At 40.5% G+C, this 19,719-nt stretch overlaps 1 protein-coding gene across 2 annotated transcripts; it reads left to right on the top strand.

Moving 5' to 3' along the window:
- Positions 1-272: 272 nt before the first annotated feature.
- zgc:162200 (uncharacterized protein LOC558638 homolog) lies at positions 273-15,816 on the top strand. 2 transcript variants are annotated; one of them, XM_024293659.2, is made up of 10 exons: positions 273-507; positions 1,233-1,547; positions 3,740-3,952; positions 4,056-4,208; positions 4,940-5,425; positions 6,998-7,867; positions 8,257-8,436; positions 11,099-11,250; positions 11,954-12,314; positions 13,902-15,816. In XM_024293659.2, exons 2-10 carry the CDS (start codon positions 1,299-1,301, stop codon positions 13,905-13,907), a joined length of 2,670 nt encoding a protein of 889 aa, XP_024149427.1. In that variant the 5' UTR covers positions 273-507; positions 1,233-1,298; the 3' UTR covers positions 13,908-15,816. The 2 variants fall into 2 exon arrangements, with proteins under 2 accessions (XP_024149427.1, XP_024149428.1); XM_024293660.1 differs by lacking the exon at positions 273-507 and adding an exon at positions 516-659.
- The last annotated feature ends 3,903 nt before the right edge of the window (positions 15,817-19,719 follow it).

Here is a 19,719-nt window from a genome sequence, read left to right as displayed (position 1 = left end):
TATTGTATTAAAAGTCATAGCATTTGTATTAAAGTCGTTTGCATATTGTTATTGGCGCATTCTAAAATGTATTTAATATAAAAAATGAAAATGTAGAGTTGTTGTTTTGAAAATTTGTTTTAAGCATTTCTAATTTATTGTTTTTATTTAAAGGCACAAAAGTCGTTCATAAATCTTGTTATTGACGCGTGATGACATTTATTTAATAAAATATTAAACAACAAACACAAGAGAAGAGAGTAGAAATGTCACTATTGTTGCTTGCTATTCCGCGACGTACGTCTAGAGGGCGCCGTTGTGTCTTCAGATTTTCGGCGCGCATTTGACACTCGACCCGCTGTGAAACTGGAGAAGCGGGTGGGAGGCTGACCGTTAACCTGTTCTGGCACCATTGGTTTACTGAGGCGATTAGACGTCCGCCGAGTGTCTTGAAGGAGGAGCGACGTTTAACGTTTGACAGGAATCGGGAAGCCGCTTCCATCCGCGAGATCGCAGCTGTAGCGCAGGGTGAGTGCGCTGGTTGACTGAATGATGATGGCTGGGAGTCGAGCTACCTAGCTTGTCCGACCGAATTTGAACCGGAGAGGCCCGAGTTATATACCTGAGCTAAACTACAAAACAAAGAGAATGACTGCTTAATATTTAAAATTATATAGCGGGTAAGTGAGTAGTGTCCTCGGTTTCAGTTTATACGTGAACGTTTAGGTAAGCTAATGATGCTAGCTGTAAGATCGTGTCTGGTTTCCTATCTAATGACATTTCGATTTGTGTGTCCCTGTTACAGAGCTAGGACTTGTTTTCTTGATCAGCTGTTAACTTTGGCAGCACGGGCTGTATATTTTGTAGCTGACAGCTGGTTTGAGAACTCGACAGAAAGCAGATGCTCTCTGGAAGCTAGCTACATCACTTGATACCAAACAACCGGCTACTTGTGTCCATTTTCGGACAAAAGGGGACAGCACGTGTGGATGGGGGGAGAATCAGCCCCACCCTGTAAATACTTGTGAAGGAAATCGAACAGATGCAGGCAGATTTGACATTCAAGCCGTTCCCTGGCTTGCTTCACAGACTGAGTGCATACTTTGGAGATCAAAATGAAGCTGCTTGATTTTAGTCTTTCACCCCATTGTAATAATGGCTGTACTAATGGTGCCATTTAAACAAACCTAATTATGACAAAAGTATCAAACACCCATATTTCTATAATCAAACCACTTTTTTTACATTTACAGTGAGGGACGATGAGGGCGGAGGAGTGAACTCAAAAGGTTGGAAGACTCGTGGGACGTCAAGCAAAGATGCTTGAGGCTGACGACCAGGCAGGAGCTGCAGTTGAGGAGGAAGAGGAGGAAGACATGGGGAGCAGGGACTTGGAGTCGGAGGTGATGCGGTTGACGCTTGAGCTCCAGGAGGCCACAGAGGAAAAACTCCAGGCTGCACGCTATGGCCTGGCAATGCTGGAGGAAAGTGCTGCCCTCAAGAAGAAACACAGTCAGCTGGAAGAAGAGCATGAAACCCTGAAGCTGGAGCTACAGCAGCTCAGAGAGGTAGGAGCAACTTAGTCTTTCTGCTTATGAATACAGAGTTTGTGTAATAGTTTGTCAATTTCTAGTTCTGTGGAGTGTTATAGCAACTACTTTGTTGGTGCCAATTTGATTTAAGACTAACCTTTTTTTTTTCAAGATATTGTAATAAACTAGTCTGTAAAAGTGAGGAAACGTAACGATTAACGGTTGTTCCCATTTTAGAACGAATGCAGGTATCGTTGCCTCTCTGAATTTGCGTCTGATGGGTGACACGAATTTGACTGTAATTACTGTATTTGCATTTTAATCATTCTGAATTCTGCCTCGGCATTGACAGCTATGTTCAAACTTATCAGTTTTGAGCTTTGTGATATACACAAGGTTTTTCCTATAGCTTTTAATATCAGGCGTTTGACCTTCTAAAGGCTTTCTTAGACATTCTATTTGTTAGTTTTAATGTTGGCAAGTTTTTACCATCCTACACATTTTTTTAACTTTAGACTTTCGTAGTAAATCACTGAGGAAAAACTGAAATTTACCTAAAATAATCAAGACTATAATATTAGGCATTTGAGGTAAAAAGATGAAAAAATCGGCACCTTTCTGTCGTTTGTTTTATTTAATGTGCTTCATAATTTTGTGAAGCTTGTGGCAAAATGAACCACTTGTCTGCAGTGTTTAGATTTTTCAGGTAAAGTTTAGTTTTAAGCCATTTTTAAACCCCTTGACACCTGAATTTATTTCCAGCAATGACAATTGCATTTGGAGCAGAAGTTGTTTGTTACATATTTATTAAAAAAGTCATCATGGGGTTAAAATTTAGACAGACACAAAAGCCATGTTTTTGCTTTTGTGGGGCGACAAGGTTGGTAGAAATTTGATTTGATTATTTTGTACAATTAAAAGAAAATAATTGGTGAAAAGGACATTGAATAATTGCATAGACAGGGTTCCTGCGGGGTCTCAAAAAGTCTTAAAAGCACTGAATTTATGAATTTGGAAATAAATCCTTAAAAAGTCTTGAATTTTGATATCTGAGCCTTAAAAAACTTCTCCATCATTTTCACGATAATTACTTTGATAAAATGTAAATAAACAGCAGCAGAACCAATTGTTATGGACCAAATTATTTAGGCACAGACCACAAACAACAACACTAGAAGCGACGGTGAAAAAAAAAAAATAGGAATAAATGAATAAAATGGGAAATAGGCGGGCAAATTCGTCTTAATTTTTGATGTACATGGTCATAAAAGGTCTTAAATTTAACTTGAAAAAACTTGTAGGAACCCTGAAAGAGAGGCAAAAATCATATAAGGCTTATTTAAAGTCTCTACCTAAGCCATTTGCATCAAGATTTGAAAGAACTTTACAGCTAAAAGTGTTTCAAGTTCCACACCAATCATCTTTTGATCCGTTGTAAAAGCGTGCAGAGCTGCTGTTTTTAGCCAAAATGAAAAAAAAAGCAAAAATTATATATGTTTTGGTCTCCCCCTGATTTACAATGATTTGAATACAGAAACACTCTGAAATGCAATTTTGAGCTTAATGTTAATATATGTCACCCATCATGAGAGAATGTTAAAAACACAATTTATTCAGATTAGGAGTTTAAGAAGGTAATCCTTCATGCAGGCATTCTTTTAATTTAGCAGAAATTCTGAATATAGTCTTTAAAGAAAGGACCATTTGGTGCACTGATTTTTTTATTTATTATTTTTACTCCATCTATTTTGATGGAGCCAAAATGGATTCATGCCTCAATTTTTTTCCATCAGCTTAGATCCCATTTCTTGGATTAACACCCCCCTGTACTTGGGCAGATTTAAACAAAACTGAGTGCGGATTGTTCTGAAATTGAGCTCATTGCATCAACATTTTCAGAAATGGATCTCAGCGTGTTTGAAACGGTAACAGATGCAAAATACATGCCAGATTTCTGTGGAAAAAAGTGTGATACTGCTGCCTGGGAGATGTGCAGAGTGAGAAACATTTTGGAAAAGACTGTTTTTCCTAAAGATCCTCTTACTCAGCTTTCCGCCTCATACCAGGTTTCAGACGTCGGCTGCCACTTAAGAGTCAAATTTCCCCTACTCTATAAAAACTCTTCTTTCAGTGACTTTTAAAGTCCACAATTCAAGTGTTTACACGCCTTTTCTTTGTGGATACCACATGCTGTTCTTTCCCACTCATTACTGTTTGTCTGTGTAAAGGCTTTCGCAGATTCTGTGAGCAGCCAGAAGCGCGCAGCTGCCGATGGAGAGTGCCGGGAGGAAAACCTCCTGCAGGAGACTGCGAGTAAAGAGGCTGCCATGGCAACCCGCATGGAGGAAGTTCAGGCAGAGCTCAAACAAACGCGTCTCGCTTTGAGCAACACCCACGCAGAAATCGAACGATTGGGGGTTCTCTCCACCCAACTGAAGAAGGTAAAGTTCATTTGGGAATTCTTTCTTATAGTCACTTATAGTTTTCCTCAAGAAATAACAGAAAATTGTAATCTCAAAATTGTTGATGTGCTTTTTTCTGAAGGAGTGTGAGTGCCTGGAAGCAGAGAAAGGCCATCTGAGAGATGAAATAAAGGAGTATAAAGTACGCGAGCTGCGGCAGCTGCAGGACAACAGTGAGCTGGAGGAGGAGAACATCTCTCTGCAGAAGCAGGTGTCTGTGCTTAAGGAAAACCAGGTCAGTTATGTCCAACCTCATTAACTGCAAGTTGTACATTTGTGGAATGATTATAAATGTGTGAACAAATAAAAAAAACAGTTTTTCGGAGAGATAAAAGTAGCTACCTGGTTCTAAAATGTTGTCCATTGAAGTATTAGAAAAGTCGTAGCAGGGTGGCATTATTAGTTTCTCTTGCAACTGTATCTAAAGAAAATTAGGATTAAAGATACATGTCTGAATATTCATTTTTCAATTTGAGGAGAAATCAGGAACAGATGAAGAAATGCAGTTTGAAAAAGCTTGTGATGTAGAAATTCATTCAGCTGGGAACAAGCTCCCTGCTCTGCTCCAATCTGATACATCCACTTGCAGACAAATAGATCCATGAACGTCTTTGTTTTCTTCATCTGAGCTGGTATCTGGATGTAAACTGTACGGCTGCATAGCTCCAATATTGCTCGCCTTTTTATTTGCACCGTTAATGTAAGGTTGGAGGTGTTTGGGGGCTTTAAGCTAGCTGGAGAGAGTGTAAAAAGATGGATAACAGGAAGTGATGGCAGGCTTTCTCTGCTCCAGAAGTCCCACCCACAACTCAGAGGTGAATTTCTAATAAACCACCACTGCTCTGCATAAACAATGTCTTAGTTAACGACAAGTTTTTTTTTTTATTTTGGCTAAAAACAGCAAAATCACAATGAAAAGCTTTGAAAATAGATCAAAATATGATTCTCCTCCTGTTGTGCCTTCAGGTTGAATTTGAGTCCATAAAGCTGGAGCTGACCCACAAGAACGAGGAGCAGGAGGACTTGCGGGGTCAGCTCGACGAGGCGGCCAGGCTGAGGGAGATCGCGGAGAGACAGCTGGAGGAAGCCCTGGATGCTCTGAAAGAGGAGAGGGAGCAGAAGAACAGCCTGCGCCGGGAGCTCTCCGCCTTGACCTTGAACCCCTTCGACTCCGTGGGGAACCTGGAGCTCCACTTGGACCATCTGGACGACAGCCACGAGGAGGGTCAGGGGGGCGAGGAAGACAACCAGGACAGCGGCTATAACCACGGCTCCGGGTCTGTGTCGGCTCCGCCCTCAGGTGGATCCAAAAGCAACGGCGTGGCGCACCGCTACTCCACTCCGCGCAACAGCGACAAGTTCCTGCGGGCTCCGGCCTCGGGACTTGTGTCTGACCTGCTGAGCGAGTTGCACTTCTCTGACAGTCAGAAGCTGAAGCAGCAGCTCCTGCAGGTACGTCTTCATCACCGCGGCCACTATTAGCTAACGGTAAACACGTCCACGCCTGACATGGTTGGCTAGGAAATGTCAACAAAAAGAAAACCTGACCTTTACGTCAAACTATCCTCATTTCTGAGTAATTGAGGAGAGTTTAGTGGAGTAGATGAGATCCGATTCCTTAAATGCTTTTAAAAGAGTTTAGGTTAACCATCACTTTCTTCAAACCTGGTTAACTTGGAGTTTAACACGTGGGATAATCTATCAACTGGAGTTACTGAGGATGGGTCCTCACAAGTTCACCAGCTTTTCTCCCAGCATGCCCTGAACTCGTCCTCTTTGTCTGATGAAGATACATTATTTATGGTACACTTAAGGTGGGGGGTTGGGTTAGGAAGCTCCTACTTAACAGATGTGTGGACTTTGAATGAGGTTTCATAAAAAATGTATGAAGTGTTAAAGGAGTGAGGGAAAGATTTACGTTACAAACAGCTTTCTGTTTTTTTAAAACTAAAATTAGAAGCTTCCTTTGAAAAGAAATCGATTGATCTGAGATGAGGCTGAGCAATAAATCAATTTCATTGATAAATTTAAATGTTGTTGTTTAAGAAAATGTATTTTTTTGGAAAATTACCCAGCACTTTGCTTTCTTGGGCTTCTGTTGTTGGAAGTAAGGTTAGCTCGTCCGTTTATCGCTGCACTCTGACGTTAAAATGGAAGCTAGCAACGAGGAGCTTGTTCCCAGAACGGGAACAGTTTACAGTTTTATGGAACTGATTGGGTTTTGCAACCTCAGACTTGAAGCAACAAACCGCACTGTGCAGAATCTGATTAAAGGCTGTTGGGAATACGAAAAATTTGTTTGAATACCCCACATGGACTGTCGAAGGTGAGAAGCATCTCTCTCACAAAACACCTGCTGCGTTGTTTTACAGGCATTTTTACATCTTGTAATTAGTTTCACCTTGTATTCTGTAGTGCTGGATATCTGCAATAATTTCCAGATTCTATTCGATTCTGATTTTTTTCTTTCGATCTTTCGATCCACACTTCAATTACAGTTACAGTTACATATATTCTCAAACGGAGAAGCTCCAACAATTGTTCTGCCTCTCCTTGAGGGCGTTTCAGTTTGGCCACTAGGTGGCGATGGCGCTATGGCATTACACTTTATTCCAGAAGAAGACGAAAGCATAGTTAAAAAACTGTTTTAGACCACAAATAGTTACTTGGACCAAGCGTTAGCATTAGCAGTCATATGGGAAATCCCATTATACGTTAGCTTCAACCTAGCAGACTTTAGCATTCTGTGTTAGATCGATCTCTACTTTTATGGATCAATTATTGATCTATAAAGTTTGGATTGATTCAGATTGAGTAATCGATTTAATCCACCCAGCCCCAGTGTTCTGGACAATTCCAAAAGAAATGTTAAAGTAATAGCATTTTTTTCTTAAATGTTTGCTATTTTTGTTCAAGAAACTAGAAGGAGGGGGAAATTAGATTGGAAATCAAATGGCAACTTTATCTTATTTGCCTCATCATCCAACCCTAATCTGAGATTTTATGTATGTTTGTATTTTTTAGGCTGAACGAGACAAATCCAGCTTGGCCAGCAAGGTGGAAGAACTTCAAATGCAGCTGATGATGTCCAAACAGGCTCTCAGTCAGCAGCAAGACAAGGTCGGCTCGCTCATGCAACAGCTGGATGCTGTGCAGAGTAGTCAGCATCCAAACCAGGACACGGAGAAGAGTGGGGATAATGAGAAAGAAAGTGGTGGTGATGGAAATGCGGCGTTTGACTATGAAGTGGACACCAAGAGCAAGGAGGTGCTGGAGGCGCGGATGCGCGCGGCTAACGAGGAGCTCCTGAAGCTGCGGGATGACCTGTCTCAGGCGGGAGCTCGCTACAGCACCCTGGAGCAGAAATACAAGCAGGAGAAGGAGCGCTGGCGGGGAGAGGCCCAGGACCTGGCCGACAAAATCCGCCAGTGCATCAAGTCGAGCAAGCAGGACCAGGAGCGCATCAGCGAGCTTGAGAAAGAGATCGGAGCCACGCGGAAAGTGGCGACGGATTCGGAGGGGCACTTGAGCGTCGCTCAGGAAGAGCTGCTGGCTTTCTCCGAAGAGCTGTCCAACCTCTACCACCACATCTGCGTGTGCAACAATCTGACACCCAAGCGCGTCACCCTGGACTATTACCGGGACGGCGCCAGGGCGAGCAGCGCCCGGAGGTCCCACCACTTCAACCCGCAGCACGCCGCCCAGAAGAAGCAAAGAGCCAACGACATGTTCATCTCCAAGGCTGCGGCGCTGCAGTTCATGGGAGAGATGGACAGCGCCGGAGCCAGCGGGGAGTACCCCGCCTGCCCCGGATCCCCCACCCTGGACTTCAGGGACCCCTCCAACGTTTGCAACTTGGTGGCCGTCATCCGCTGCCAAATCAAACACCTGCGGGTACGATGGGCGCCTTTCACAACACTCATTCACTCAAAATAGTTAGAACATTTCTAAGCTAATCATATTAGCCATCCCCTCAGTCTGTGAGACTGGAACAAGATTCCTTCTTCACAAAGTTTTCTCCCAACCCAACGCTCCTCTTAGACTCCTGTAAGCTGCAGCCTTGTCTGCACAAATCCCTCGCCTGCCTCGCCACGTGCACATGTGCTGGTTTGGAATGGATTAGACCGTCAGAGGTCAAACGTGTACGATTCTTTAGAGTCAGACATGTCGTCTAAAATACAGGAATAATAGAATCACGATTTCACCAAGTATTACCAAACAGTTTGGAATGTTTTCAAACCAGTTTGAATAACTGAGAACAATAAATCATTGTTGTCTCTTAGGTGGCCGTGGACTTGTGTCGGCAGCGGGGCGCCATGCCTTACTCGGGGCTCAGCAGCAGCGGCGAGACAGAGCGGGACGCCGAAAGCCTCTTGGAGGAAGTCTTGAAGCTCAAATCTCTTCTCAGCACTAAGAAAGAACAGATCGCGACGCTGCGAACTGTCCTCAAAGCTAACAAACAGGTAAGGCGTGGCGGGTGGCAGGAACATTGTGCACTGAAGCTACTTTAGATAGCTCCATTCAAGCCCTCTTTTTCAAAATTCTTCAGAAGAAGTTATAGATAGAGATCATGCTGCATCAGTTCACTTTAATGCACTAAACCAAGAACCCTGGTTCTCCAGAGCCACAGCCCTGTTTATCTTCTAGCTCTCCCTGACCAGCTTTCTGCTAATTAGCTGACTTAAGTGATTCCACATCCTGATTGACTGAACTCACTGGATTTAGGTTGTCAGCATCAAGTCCAGGGAGAGCTGGAAAACAGGCTGGGTTGAAGCTCTTGAGATTCAAAGTTGGCCAGTTGTGACCTAAACATTTTAAGTTTTATTCAAAAAAATACAAGTAGTTCAGTATTCTACTCAAATATTCCTAATGTCCTTGTTTCAATTAAAAATAAAATAAAAAATAGCTGAAATTGTTAAGATTAAGCTGTTCTAAATGTAAAAAACTGACGTTTCTACTCAAAGCTTCCTCTTTTAACTCAACATATTTGCAAACAGCTTGAAAAAATGTGGGAAGTGAAAGTTAAAACTCATCCAAATCTTTCCCATGATTTTATTTTTTGACTTCATTTTTTAACATTTCCCCTCTTTTCCAGAATCTCAGTTGAACTTTAACACTACATAGATCTCAGGCTTCATGTTTGCTTTATTCCTCTCTTGTTTGTACAAATAAGAGTGTTGTTTCAGACTTTGTACCTCCCTTCATGTTCTTGAGGAATTTCCTGAGGGAAACTGAGAGTGAAGTGAGCTTTATTACATATGAGTCATCATAACATGATGGTCGGTCACCTTCTAGCCGACTGTTTAGAGTTCAGCGAGGAAGTGTTTCAATTTATCAAAATACCTCAGAAAGCAGGAGTAATTCTATTTACTTATAATACAGTTATTGTACGCCAGTGAAATGTAGTTAAATTTGCTCAAAGCACTTCTCCTCAAATGTAATTCTCTGATTACTTACTTAGTATCGCTTTCAAAATGCTAAATTGGCTTCATTTTTTTCAGGTTCGTGTTTCCATTCTTTTTTTTTAATTTTATTATAAATCAATCAGTTTTTATAAAAGTTCAATTTTCCAATATAATCGAATTTTATTTAGTTATGAAACACATTTTTTTGCATACCTGCTGATGTAAACTGGACAACTTTTTATTGATGGAGGCGGAGCCAGCGTCCTTGCATCACAGGAAGAACTTGTTTTTGTTATGGAGGCGGAGCCTATTCTTTATGAAAATTCCACTGTGATAATAAATGTGTCAACCACTACTGTTCAATGGGAGTTTACAAAAATCAAAGTTCCACCACACACACGCACTACATTCCAACAGTGTGATAGTACGAGCATGTTTTTGTCTTTATAACCACACCAAAATGACTTCACGCCATTGACTGTATATGAGAACTGGACCATGTGAGTGTGACTCAGTTCTGGCTCCAGTCAAATTAAGTTAATTCAGTCTCCAATCATGGGACGATGGTATGGCAAGCAAAAGGGATCATAAACATCTTTTACGGAGAACAATTGTTTAAAATATTGAAATGTTCCCAGAGTTCAATAAAATAATTCATATCAAAAACTTATTTTAATTCTAACTGATTTATTTGCAATTTAATTTGGACGTCAACATTTTAAGGGGTGCTCCAGATAGATTTGGTATTTTCCAAACTATTTTTAAGCATTCTTTTCTCAGTTTTTGCAGAGTTGGTCCTAAGACATGTAAATGTAATCAGAAATTACGTTTTAGCATTTTGTTTGGGTTCAAAGTTTTAAAGATGTTTTAATAAATAGGCCTCAATTAGTAAATATTTGTTTTGAAGCTTTTCCAAAAAATAATTTTAGGCTTTTATCTTGTTTTTTTTTGCTGATGTATTTTTTTTACTTTTTACTGATTTGAAAAATGATCCGAACCGTGACCCTAAAACCATGACACGATCCGAATCGTGAGTTCTGGGATCCATTACACCCCTAGTAAGCAGTGATTGTTTTGGGTCGGTGTAAGTCAACATTTCTACAGCAGCCACTCTCACCAATCACGAGTAAGCTTGTTGATAGGCCACACCCACTGCCACTTGAAAGTGGGTTCATATGAATCTGTCAAACATTCGACGTGAGACCACATTTATCGAGGGATCTTAAAACTTGAATAACTACAGAAGAATCTGAAAATGATCAAGAACAACTGTTTATTTTTAATGGAAGTCGAAGGGATTTTTGCTTCCTGATAATTCCTATTATGAACGTGAGTTCCAAATACAGTCAATAGTTCATGCTGGCCAGTTGAAGAACCACAAACTGTCACACTACACACACTCACTCTCTCAAGGTGATCTAGTTGACGGTCTCTTGAGTCTAATTCCTGTAGCTGTGTGACCTCCTAATCCATGGCTCTGATGTAACATGTTTACAGTATTAACATGGAGAGGACAGTATCTTCTGCTCTGATTATTGTGTCTGCAAGAAGGACTGAATCCATTTCTTTAAGCATTTGGTTTCTGCTGTTGAAAAATGATGTTCTACTGTGACATAAACTTGATGAAGTCTGGATATTCTTTTTCTCAGTTGTTCATTTGGAAGATAAATAATATTTTCTGTTTAGAGCCTTGAACTCTGATGTTTTTCTACCTTTACAGACCGCTGAGTTGGCTTTGTCTAATCTAAAAACCAAGTATGAGACAGAGAAGAGCATGGTGTCGGAGACCATGATGAAGCTGCGGAACGAGCTGAAGGCGCTGAAGGAGGACGCCGCCACCTTCTCCTCACTGCGGGTCATGTTTGCCAGCCGGTAGGAACTCCTGTTTAAGAAAAGATGAATTTCATTTAGTTTTGGTTTCAACACTTCTCTAGCAACGCTCCTCGTAGTTCAGCTTTCACTGATGTAATAAGCTTACTTTGCTCATTATGCATTTGGACAATCCACGGGTTCACGTGAAGATTATAAGGCACATGCTTTGCCCTGTGCTGACTCTGGGAGCAGACAAGGACAGATGTGTCTGCTCAGGCGATGTCAGTTTGAGGAAACAGGAGGTTAAAGTTTTCCAAGAATGGGTGAGATATTAGATAGAGGTCCCATAAGGGAAAAAAACCCAAAAGAAAACCATTTTGCCATTTCTTTTTTTTTTCTAAGTTACTTTTGGAGCGATGTGCATCAGTCTCCTCCAGTAGGGACACCTCTGAGCTGGCATTTAATATCTAAGAAGGATGTGAGCCCAGACGAGGTCAAGGACTGTCATCTGTCTGCTCCAGGAGGAGAATTATGACTGCTTAGTAAAAGAGTTTGTTCACACTGCCACCCTGTGGAGAGCTGGAGTACTGCACTTCACCACAATACATGTTGTCTTTATTTTCTATTTGTTATTTGATTACAATAACAGACTAAAGATTACATATAAAATGCTAACTGACTATAAGCCACATTGAGCATGAGTTTTGAGTGTTGTTAACATGCTTCTGGCTGCTTATGCATGTTGCACATTGACGTTTTTCAGATGTGACCAGTATGTCACTCAGCTGGATGAGATGCAGAGGCAGCTCGCAGCTGCAGAGGATGAGAAGAAGACCCTGAATTCGCTCCTGCGCATGGCCATCCAGCAGAAGCTGGCTCTCACTCAGCGCCTGGAGGACCTGGAGGCGCCTCTGTCTCCCCACAGCCTGAACAGCAGTCCCCGCCGCTCCCGGGCCAAAGAGCTCGCCAACAAATCGGGCCGGGCCCCCCGAAGCCCGCGGAACAGTCCCGCTCGCACCCCGCTGAGGAGCAGCCCGAGGGCCAGCCCCGTCCTGGGCAGCAGCGTTCCCGCCTCCGCCACTCACCACTTGCGGTCTCTGACGCGGAGTCTCCACTCGAGTCCTGTAAGAACCTCTTCTCGCATTCCTTCTGAAACGTCCTCTCAGACGGACGGCCGCAGAGGGAGGGGTCTCCCACGAGACGCCACCTTCATTAGAAGCCATAGCACCAGCGACGTTTCTGTTTGTGGGTCCTCCTCGACCCGTAGAGGCTCCGCATGCTCTTCAGCCAGCGAGGCCGCTGGGCAGAGGAGCAGCAGGGATTTGAAAAAGGGCGAATCGAGTCGTAGGGCTTCGCTTCCGGTCCGTCAGGACACTTTCATCACAAATCGTGTGGCGCCCACCTCTTCCACTGCTAATCTAACCTCTTCCCAAGCTTTGCGAGTTTATTCTAACACCTTTGCAGCATGGGGGGGAGATGATCGACAGCCACATGTAGATGTTTCTGTTAGGAGAAAACATGTCTCCCACAGGGCTCAGTCTGCGCAGGCGGTGTGCAGTCAGGCAGCGTCTGCAGCTCCACAGAGGAATTCAAAATGTTCAGGAGCCCAAGCGCTCTCGTTTAAGAATGTGGGGGCTTATAGAGAGCCTGTATGTAGACCTAATAAAACCGCAGAGCAGCAGAACCCAGAGTTTGTGAACATTTCTAGCGGTAAAAGCCGAGCTTCAGCGTGCAGGAATCAGAGCTCAGAGTTAAAGTCGACGCGCAGGCGCTAAAAAGCCTGTTTTTAATATCTGTTTTTGTCGTAAGTTTACTATTTATAGTTTCATTAGATCAGGGGTCTGCAACTTTTAACGCTAAAAGAGCCATTTGGTCTATTTTCTTACAGACCAGAACCCAATGACTCTCAAAGTCTCACTTTAATGTTGAAAAAATGCCCAATAATTATGCTTTTTTTGTCAATTCACTTTATAAATGTAACTTAAATATTACAATAATTAGATTACAACAGTGTCTATATCTTTATATGTATCAAACAGTTGTAACTTATTTTACTTTTATTGTTGATAGCATCACAGACTAGTTCCTTTCAAAATAAAACCCACCCCGTTTCAAAAAAGGTCATTTTACTTCGATTTAAAATGCAAGACAGTCAAATATGTTTTTTATCATGAGGATTTTGGTTTCTAACCATCATTTTTCCCCTCATATGGACAACATTTTAGTAGAATCTGTTTATAAAAAAAAGCTTTTTATGTAATTCTCTAAGATGTGAGGCAAAAAACACACAACCTTAAATCATTTTCAGTCATTTTAATCTGCATTTTTTCAAAACTTTAGTGTAACTTACCAAAATAAAACATTGTTTGAAGACTTTAATTTGACTAACTATACATTAAAAACACAAAAATAAAGAACATTTTTTACAGAAATTCTGACGGTAAATTAAACTTTTTCTACTTTTTTGTTTGACATGTTAAAAATCTAAGCAGAAATACCAAAACTTAAATAACTAATCTATTATGTATTCAATCGTTAGTATTTTTCATTAAAGCTAAAGAGCCACAATAAAGGGATAAATGAGCCTCAGGTTGCAGACTTCTGCGTTAGATGAATCCTTTTGATCAAATTTTGTACATATTTTCTTGTACTTTTTTGAAAGTGAAGCTGATCTAAATGTTTCTTTTCTTTGTCTCCCCCTGTTCTTGTAGCGCTGAATCACTCTTCCCATAAACCCCCTCACCTCCTGCATTAAGGACCTGACTCGGTGTTGACTCCCATTCTCCTCCTTCCCTGATGTGGAACATCCTGTCCATCCATGATCTGACTCCGCATCCTTCTCTCCACCCTCCAAAAATTGTGGACTGAAAAATATTTAACAAAAAAAAAAAAAAAAAAAAAAAAGGCCCGTCATCCCACCCTGTTGCTCCCGTCTCCTCGGAGTGGAGAAACCTGCATGCACCCTGGAGAAGAAGACGGATGCATTCCCGTGTCCAACTGTCACCTGGTCTTGTGTGTTGTGCTGAACCCAGAACAGTATTTATTCCAGACTTTCTGGTGGACGGCATTAACTATCCTCAGGCTGTGATCTGTTTTCTGAAGACCAAACGTCTTCACTCTCTGCCTTTTAACCTGTCATCCTGGTCAGACCTTCCTGGTGTTTTTTTTTTTTTTTTAACCATTAGGTCGTCCATCACAGTCCTTTTTATTGGTCAACACAGCCTCACTAGTAAAAGTCGTGTTTACTCCAGTGTTGCAGTTACTTCCTCCTTTTTATCCTGAGGTCTGAGTCTTTGGCCTGTAAGCGACACCCTTTACATGGAAATAGATCAGCCATATGTTCACCGCTTCAGGTGAGACCACGAGGATTCAGATGGAAGGCTTAGGAAACCTTTTAATAATGGAAGTCTGGGAGAACAGGAGGTTCATCAAAGCTGTAGGGCAGCAAAAACATTTAGAGATCACTTAAAATCAACATCAGCGTCTCACAGCAGAAAAACACATTTCCTCTTGAGTTCACAAATCCTGAAATTGCTTGATGCTAAATAACGTGTTCAACGCTCCTTTTTGTGACTGATAACAGATTCTTGCTGCTCCTGTTTTCTTCAGCTTTTAACTGCGTCTATGGTTCATAGTTGAGTGACCTCACCTGTTTATCTACCACCTATATATGAGAACGATCATCAGCCCAGTCTGTGGGGAAACCTCCCTTTCCTTTGTTTGATTGAACAGCCAGTAGAACAAGACATAATCAAGATGCTGCTTTTATTTTGAAGGATAAATATGCTGAATAAATACGGCTACAGAGCAAAATCATGTGTTTATACAGCGACATGGATTCGTAAAAGTGGGAGCATTTTTCGACTGTGATTTGAGGACAGAATTAAATTGACATTTGTTCTGAACCCTTAACTTTAGCACTTGGCCACATGATCTATTTAAATAATATTTGATCTAAAGTAATCTTTAATGAAGCTTTGTTGGATTATGTTGATGTTTACTAATCTGGTTTTCCTGAAGAAGCCACGCCCCTTTTTTTCTTTTTTGTGCCTTTGTTCAGTCGTTTTGATAACACTGTAGGTTTCCGTTTCTTTCATTTTTGTTAAATGTATTTTGTTTTTGAGGAAGCTCATTAAGCACTGTTGGCACTGACTACTGTGATGTTTCATTCTGTTAAAATATTGTCACTTTTTAGCCAGAAAAACTTAATGAGATTCAAATATGAGGACTTGTTGGCAATCCTGGATACAAGTAGTCACGTTTATATTTATTGTAAAAATAATTAGCCAAAATAAAGTCAAGAATATGATCATTGTAAAGATCATCAGCTTCATAAATCTTTTTTTTTTATTTTGACTGAAAGGTGAACATGTTTTAATCTGATGTCTCATTACACTGAAGGATGTGAATGATTTTCTTATTTTAAATCCACACTGTGCAGATGTGTATAATTGTAATTCCCATTATTGTATGATAACTTTATTTATGTGACCTACATGTGATGTAAATTAATCTAGCTTCCATGCACACACTCTGTGTTCCTTGTTTCAGTCATACACTTTATGTGTATGTATGCAAGCTGACCTCCAACCCCTTATGAAGAATAAAAAGCCAACACTCTACAAATTTCTGTTTTCTTGTTGTTGATTGTCTAGAACAAGATGAGAAAATTACAATTATTTTCCTCTTGATATACTAAAAGATGAAAACTGTAAATTCAAAATCAAACTTTACAGTAATAGTGTTGCATATCGACACAAAGCTGCTTTTTTCCACTGAGTTTTTTGTATAGCACATTTCATGTACAAAAACAATTTAAAGTGCTTTACTTAAAACAAACCTAAAACAAAGCTGTGTTTGGATCTCAAACTGGTTGAACAGCAGACATTTTGGTGAAGGAGGTGGATTTTCTGCAAAGATTTGACTTGACAAATAAAACTGGCCATTAATATGTCTCAGTGTGACGGAGAGGCAAAGGTGTTTGCATCCATGTGTGACTGGTTTAATGGCACAAAAGAGCCCAGTGCCTGCTTAAATACAGCTGTGCTGATTTAAGGTTGCAGATCAGCTGGTGGAGTCTGGAAACAGCATGCAGTAGCTGATGGGAGATGTAGTAATGAGGAGAAGAGGGACCAGGGGTAGGCTAATATTCAGGGGATGGCTCCCTCTGGTGGTCAGTGGGGGAGGCAGAGACCTGACTCCTGACACGTAGAACATGGATGACCCAACATAGCCATTTAGGATCTAAATAAATTATGTGTTAAAGAAAAAAAAAGAATAAGAAAAGTATTTTAAAAATGAGCACAAATCACAATTCCACAGCCTTGTAAATATATATATATATTGACTAAGATGTAATTATTTGATGGCTATGTTTGGAGTTTTTAACATATGCAAAAACCATAGACTGTTCTACAAGATGATGACATAAAATGTCCAAAACCATTATTTGTTTTAATGTATTAGATGTTTTTATTGTTTTGTTTTGTTTTTTATTCTGAAAAGCTTCTACAAGGAACACCCTCCCTCAGTGGTTCACCTTTAAAATGAGAAGCAGCAGCACTGAATTTTACATTAAATTAGAATTTCACATACATGTGTTTTGTCCATCCTGTTTTTTCTACTAAGTGATGTTTGTTATTTACATTTCTGAGATTTCTGGGTCCAGTCTTTAGACAGAAGAACGTCTGCCTGTGGGTTCGTGTTGAGGCGTTCTCCCAACAGTGACATTCCGTCCCTCTGTCTCTGTCACAAGGCTGGGTCTCATCCAGTTTTTCTGGTGCAGTTCTGCAACCCCTCTGTTAACCAAGATGTTTCACAACACACCCTAACAAATGAGTAAATATTTTGCACCTTCTTAATGTTAAAAACATATTTTATTCCTTCAGTCACTCGTAAAACATCCTTGGAATAATAATTTTAAGAGATGGTCGGATCAGGCTAAAGAAGTTTTTGCTTTAGCCTCACTGTGGTGCTCTTGAGCAAGACATTTAACCTCAGTTGCCTGAGCTGCTCCTGCAAGTCTGTGATCCAGTGGCCTCTCAGATGGGAATGAGTGACACCAGGAATGTGGGCTGAGTGTTCTTGCAAGAAAAAAGAAAAGAGTTCTGAATGGACCTCTACTTTACAAAAATAAGATTGAAAACAGAAATAAACAACTGTTAGTGAAAGACATCCCTGATCTTTTCCTCCTGTGAACGTTTTTTTTGACTGTTCAAATGGTCAGAAAAATCTATTCAAATGACCCACAACATCTTATCAGTGGGTTTTGTTTTGCTCCTTGAGATAAGATAGTAATGAATCAATACAAATCAGTTTTTACATATACAATCACTTTTGAAAATTGACAGTAATAATTAAGGATTTTTCCAGTTCTGATGGAAATACTTTTCCTGTCTTTCATCTCCTGCTTTGTAAAGTAGATTTCTTTAAATTGAAAAGTTAAACCTCAGAATATGTACAATTTAAAAGAATTGTTTTCAGTTTCAGCTGCAAAATTTAGATTTCATGCTGCTTGGTAATCATATGAAAACGTTTAACAATTTCCTGCCAAGAGTCCTGTCCATCCACAAGCACGTTAAACAGGAAATGAGCTTTGAGATGCTGACAATCCTCAGAACAACAAGGAATGTCTCAAACATTAAGAGTGGATTGTTGTGGGGGAAAATTTAAAAAGTTGAGTTTGAAATTACAAACAGAAGAGGGTGAAAAAGTCCCTGATTCCTATAAAATTCATTTTTTGAGCTTCCATGAAGAGCATCAGTACCTGCAGGAAATCCTTTTGTGAGTTGCAATTCATCACCCCAAAAGGTAAATTAAAAACTGTATTAAAAAGACAAATCCATATAAAGGGCATTGAAATGAACTTTAATTCAGTATCCCTGAAAAACCCAAGTTCTGTTCTCATGTGAAACACAGATTAAAGCCCCAAATGAAAGTTCCTAAAACTACTTAAAGGGCTAAAGCTCCTTAATCTGTTGTGGATTATTTCCTGATTGCCGCATTCACATTTTTGTTGCAGAAAAGTTTGGGATTCATGGGTGTGTTTTTTCTTTTTAGGTCAGCCTGCAGAGCAAGTTTGAGCACCACCAGGTCTGTCTCAGAACATTCCTGTTCTGCTGGAGAAAGACAGATAAAAAACAATGATTTAAGTGTGGAGCAAAGTTAAGCAAATTACTGAGACTTTTGTCTAACATTCAGTCTAAACTCAAGACTCAAAACCAATCATGCATGTTTGCAGAAAGGAGTTCCTGACTTTTCTGCCTATTTTTTAAACTTCCTTTCACATTCTCCCACATTGCTCAACAACATCAACACAAAGTTTGTTTCATTTACTCCAAATATTTGTATGCATAGTGTGGATAAATGACTACATGTGCAGTTTTCAGACAAAAGGATCTTGTGAGGAAAATTGGGACTTGTCCCAGAGGAAAAAAAAAAAACAATATTCTTTATAAATGTGTTTGTGGTTTTGCAAACAAAATAAAAACTTTCACCAGACTCAGACAGCTTTTAAAAATAGATTTTTTTAAACTACCATTGAGAATCCATAAGTGCCAAGCACACTTGCTCAAGAGCATTAAGCTTGATTTGCATTGTGCAAAGCCAAGCCAAAATATTGTTTGTTGCCAGTGATCTTTAGATTGTGGGGGCTGCAGAAAGAACGTTGCAGAAAGTTTAGTTCCTTAAAGGGGGGAGTGTTCTGCTCAGCTCAGAGTGCATGAGGTGTGTAGGTCATGCAGCGATAGCAGGCTGCAGCCAATGACAGACTGCAGCGAGTCGTTGTCTCCGGTGGCAGCAGCCGACCATGTGGTGAGAGACAAGGAGAGCTTATAGACTGAGTTGTGTGGGGGTGGGGACGTTAGCACCGGTAGCCTATGGAGTCTATAGAATAGCCATAGGCTGGATGTCAACTTCTATTAGCTAACAGGCGTGGTTGGAGCATTGCAAACTGCAGAGAAGGGGTGTGAGAGCCTCAAATAAAACAAATACAACAAAAGATTTGTGCAGGTTTTTTAGATTTTGATGCTTTGAAGCATGAAAACTGCTTAGTTTGAGTTTGGTGCAGCTGGACTGTATAGGTCAGGGGGTCCAACTTTTTGCAGAGGGCTGGATCTGGTGAGGGTCAACCATTCGGCCTGCATTCTTTGAATATAATGGAAATTTAATTGGAATGGCATGATTTTAATTTAGTCATGTAGAACATAAAAAGTTTTTTTATTTTATTTTTTTTAATCCAAAATACTATGAATTTCATATTTAAAGACAATGCAGCATTCGTTCCCAGTTAGTTTGGAGTAGGTGACATGTCTTGTCTTAATGCCTCCTTGAAACCAGCCAGTCTCTTAAAATATGAGGCAGACATGGATATTTTGTATTTCACTGAAAAAAATACCAAAATTTCCAATTGTCCTGATAGCTGCAGCCCTCTCTGTTGATCTACTTTTTAATATTGTTATTATTATTATTATTATTTTACAGTCGCCACTTTAGAAGTGAGCTAGAAAGTGTCACAAAAGGGTTGTGTGA

Source organism: Oryzias melastigma, linkage group LG7, assembly GCF_002922805.2.
Source record: "Oryzias melastigma strain HK-1 linkage group LG7, ASM292280v2, whole genome shotgun sequence".
NCBI lineage: Eukaryota > Metazoa > Chordata > Actinopteri > Beloniformes > Adrianichthyidae > Oryzias > Oryzias melastigma.
This window is presented reverse-complemented; position numbering and strand designations above follow the sequence as displayed.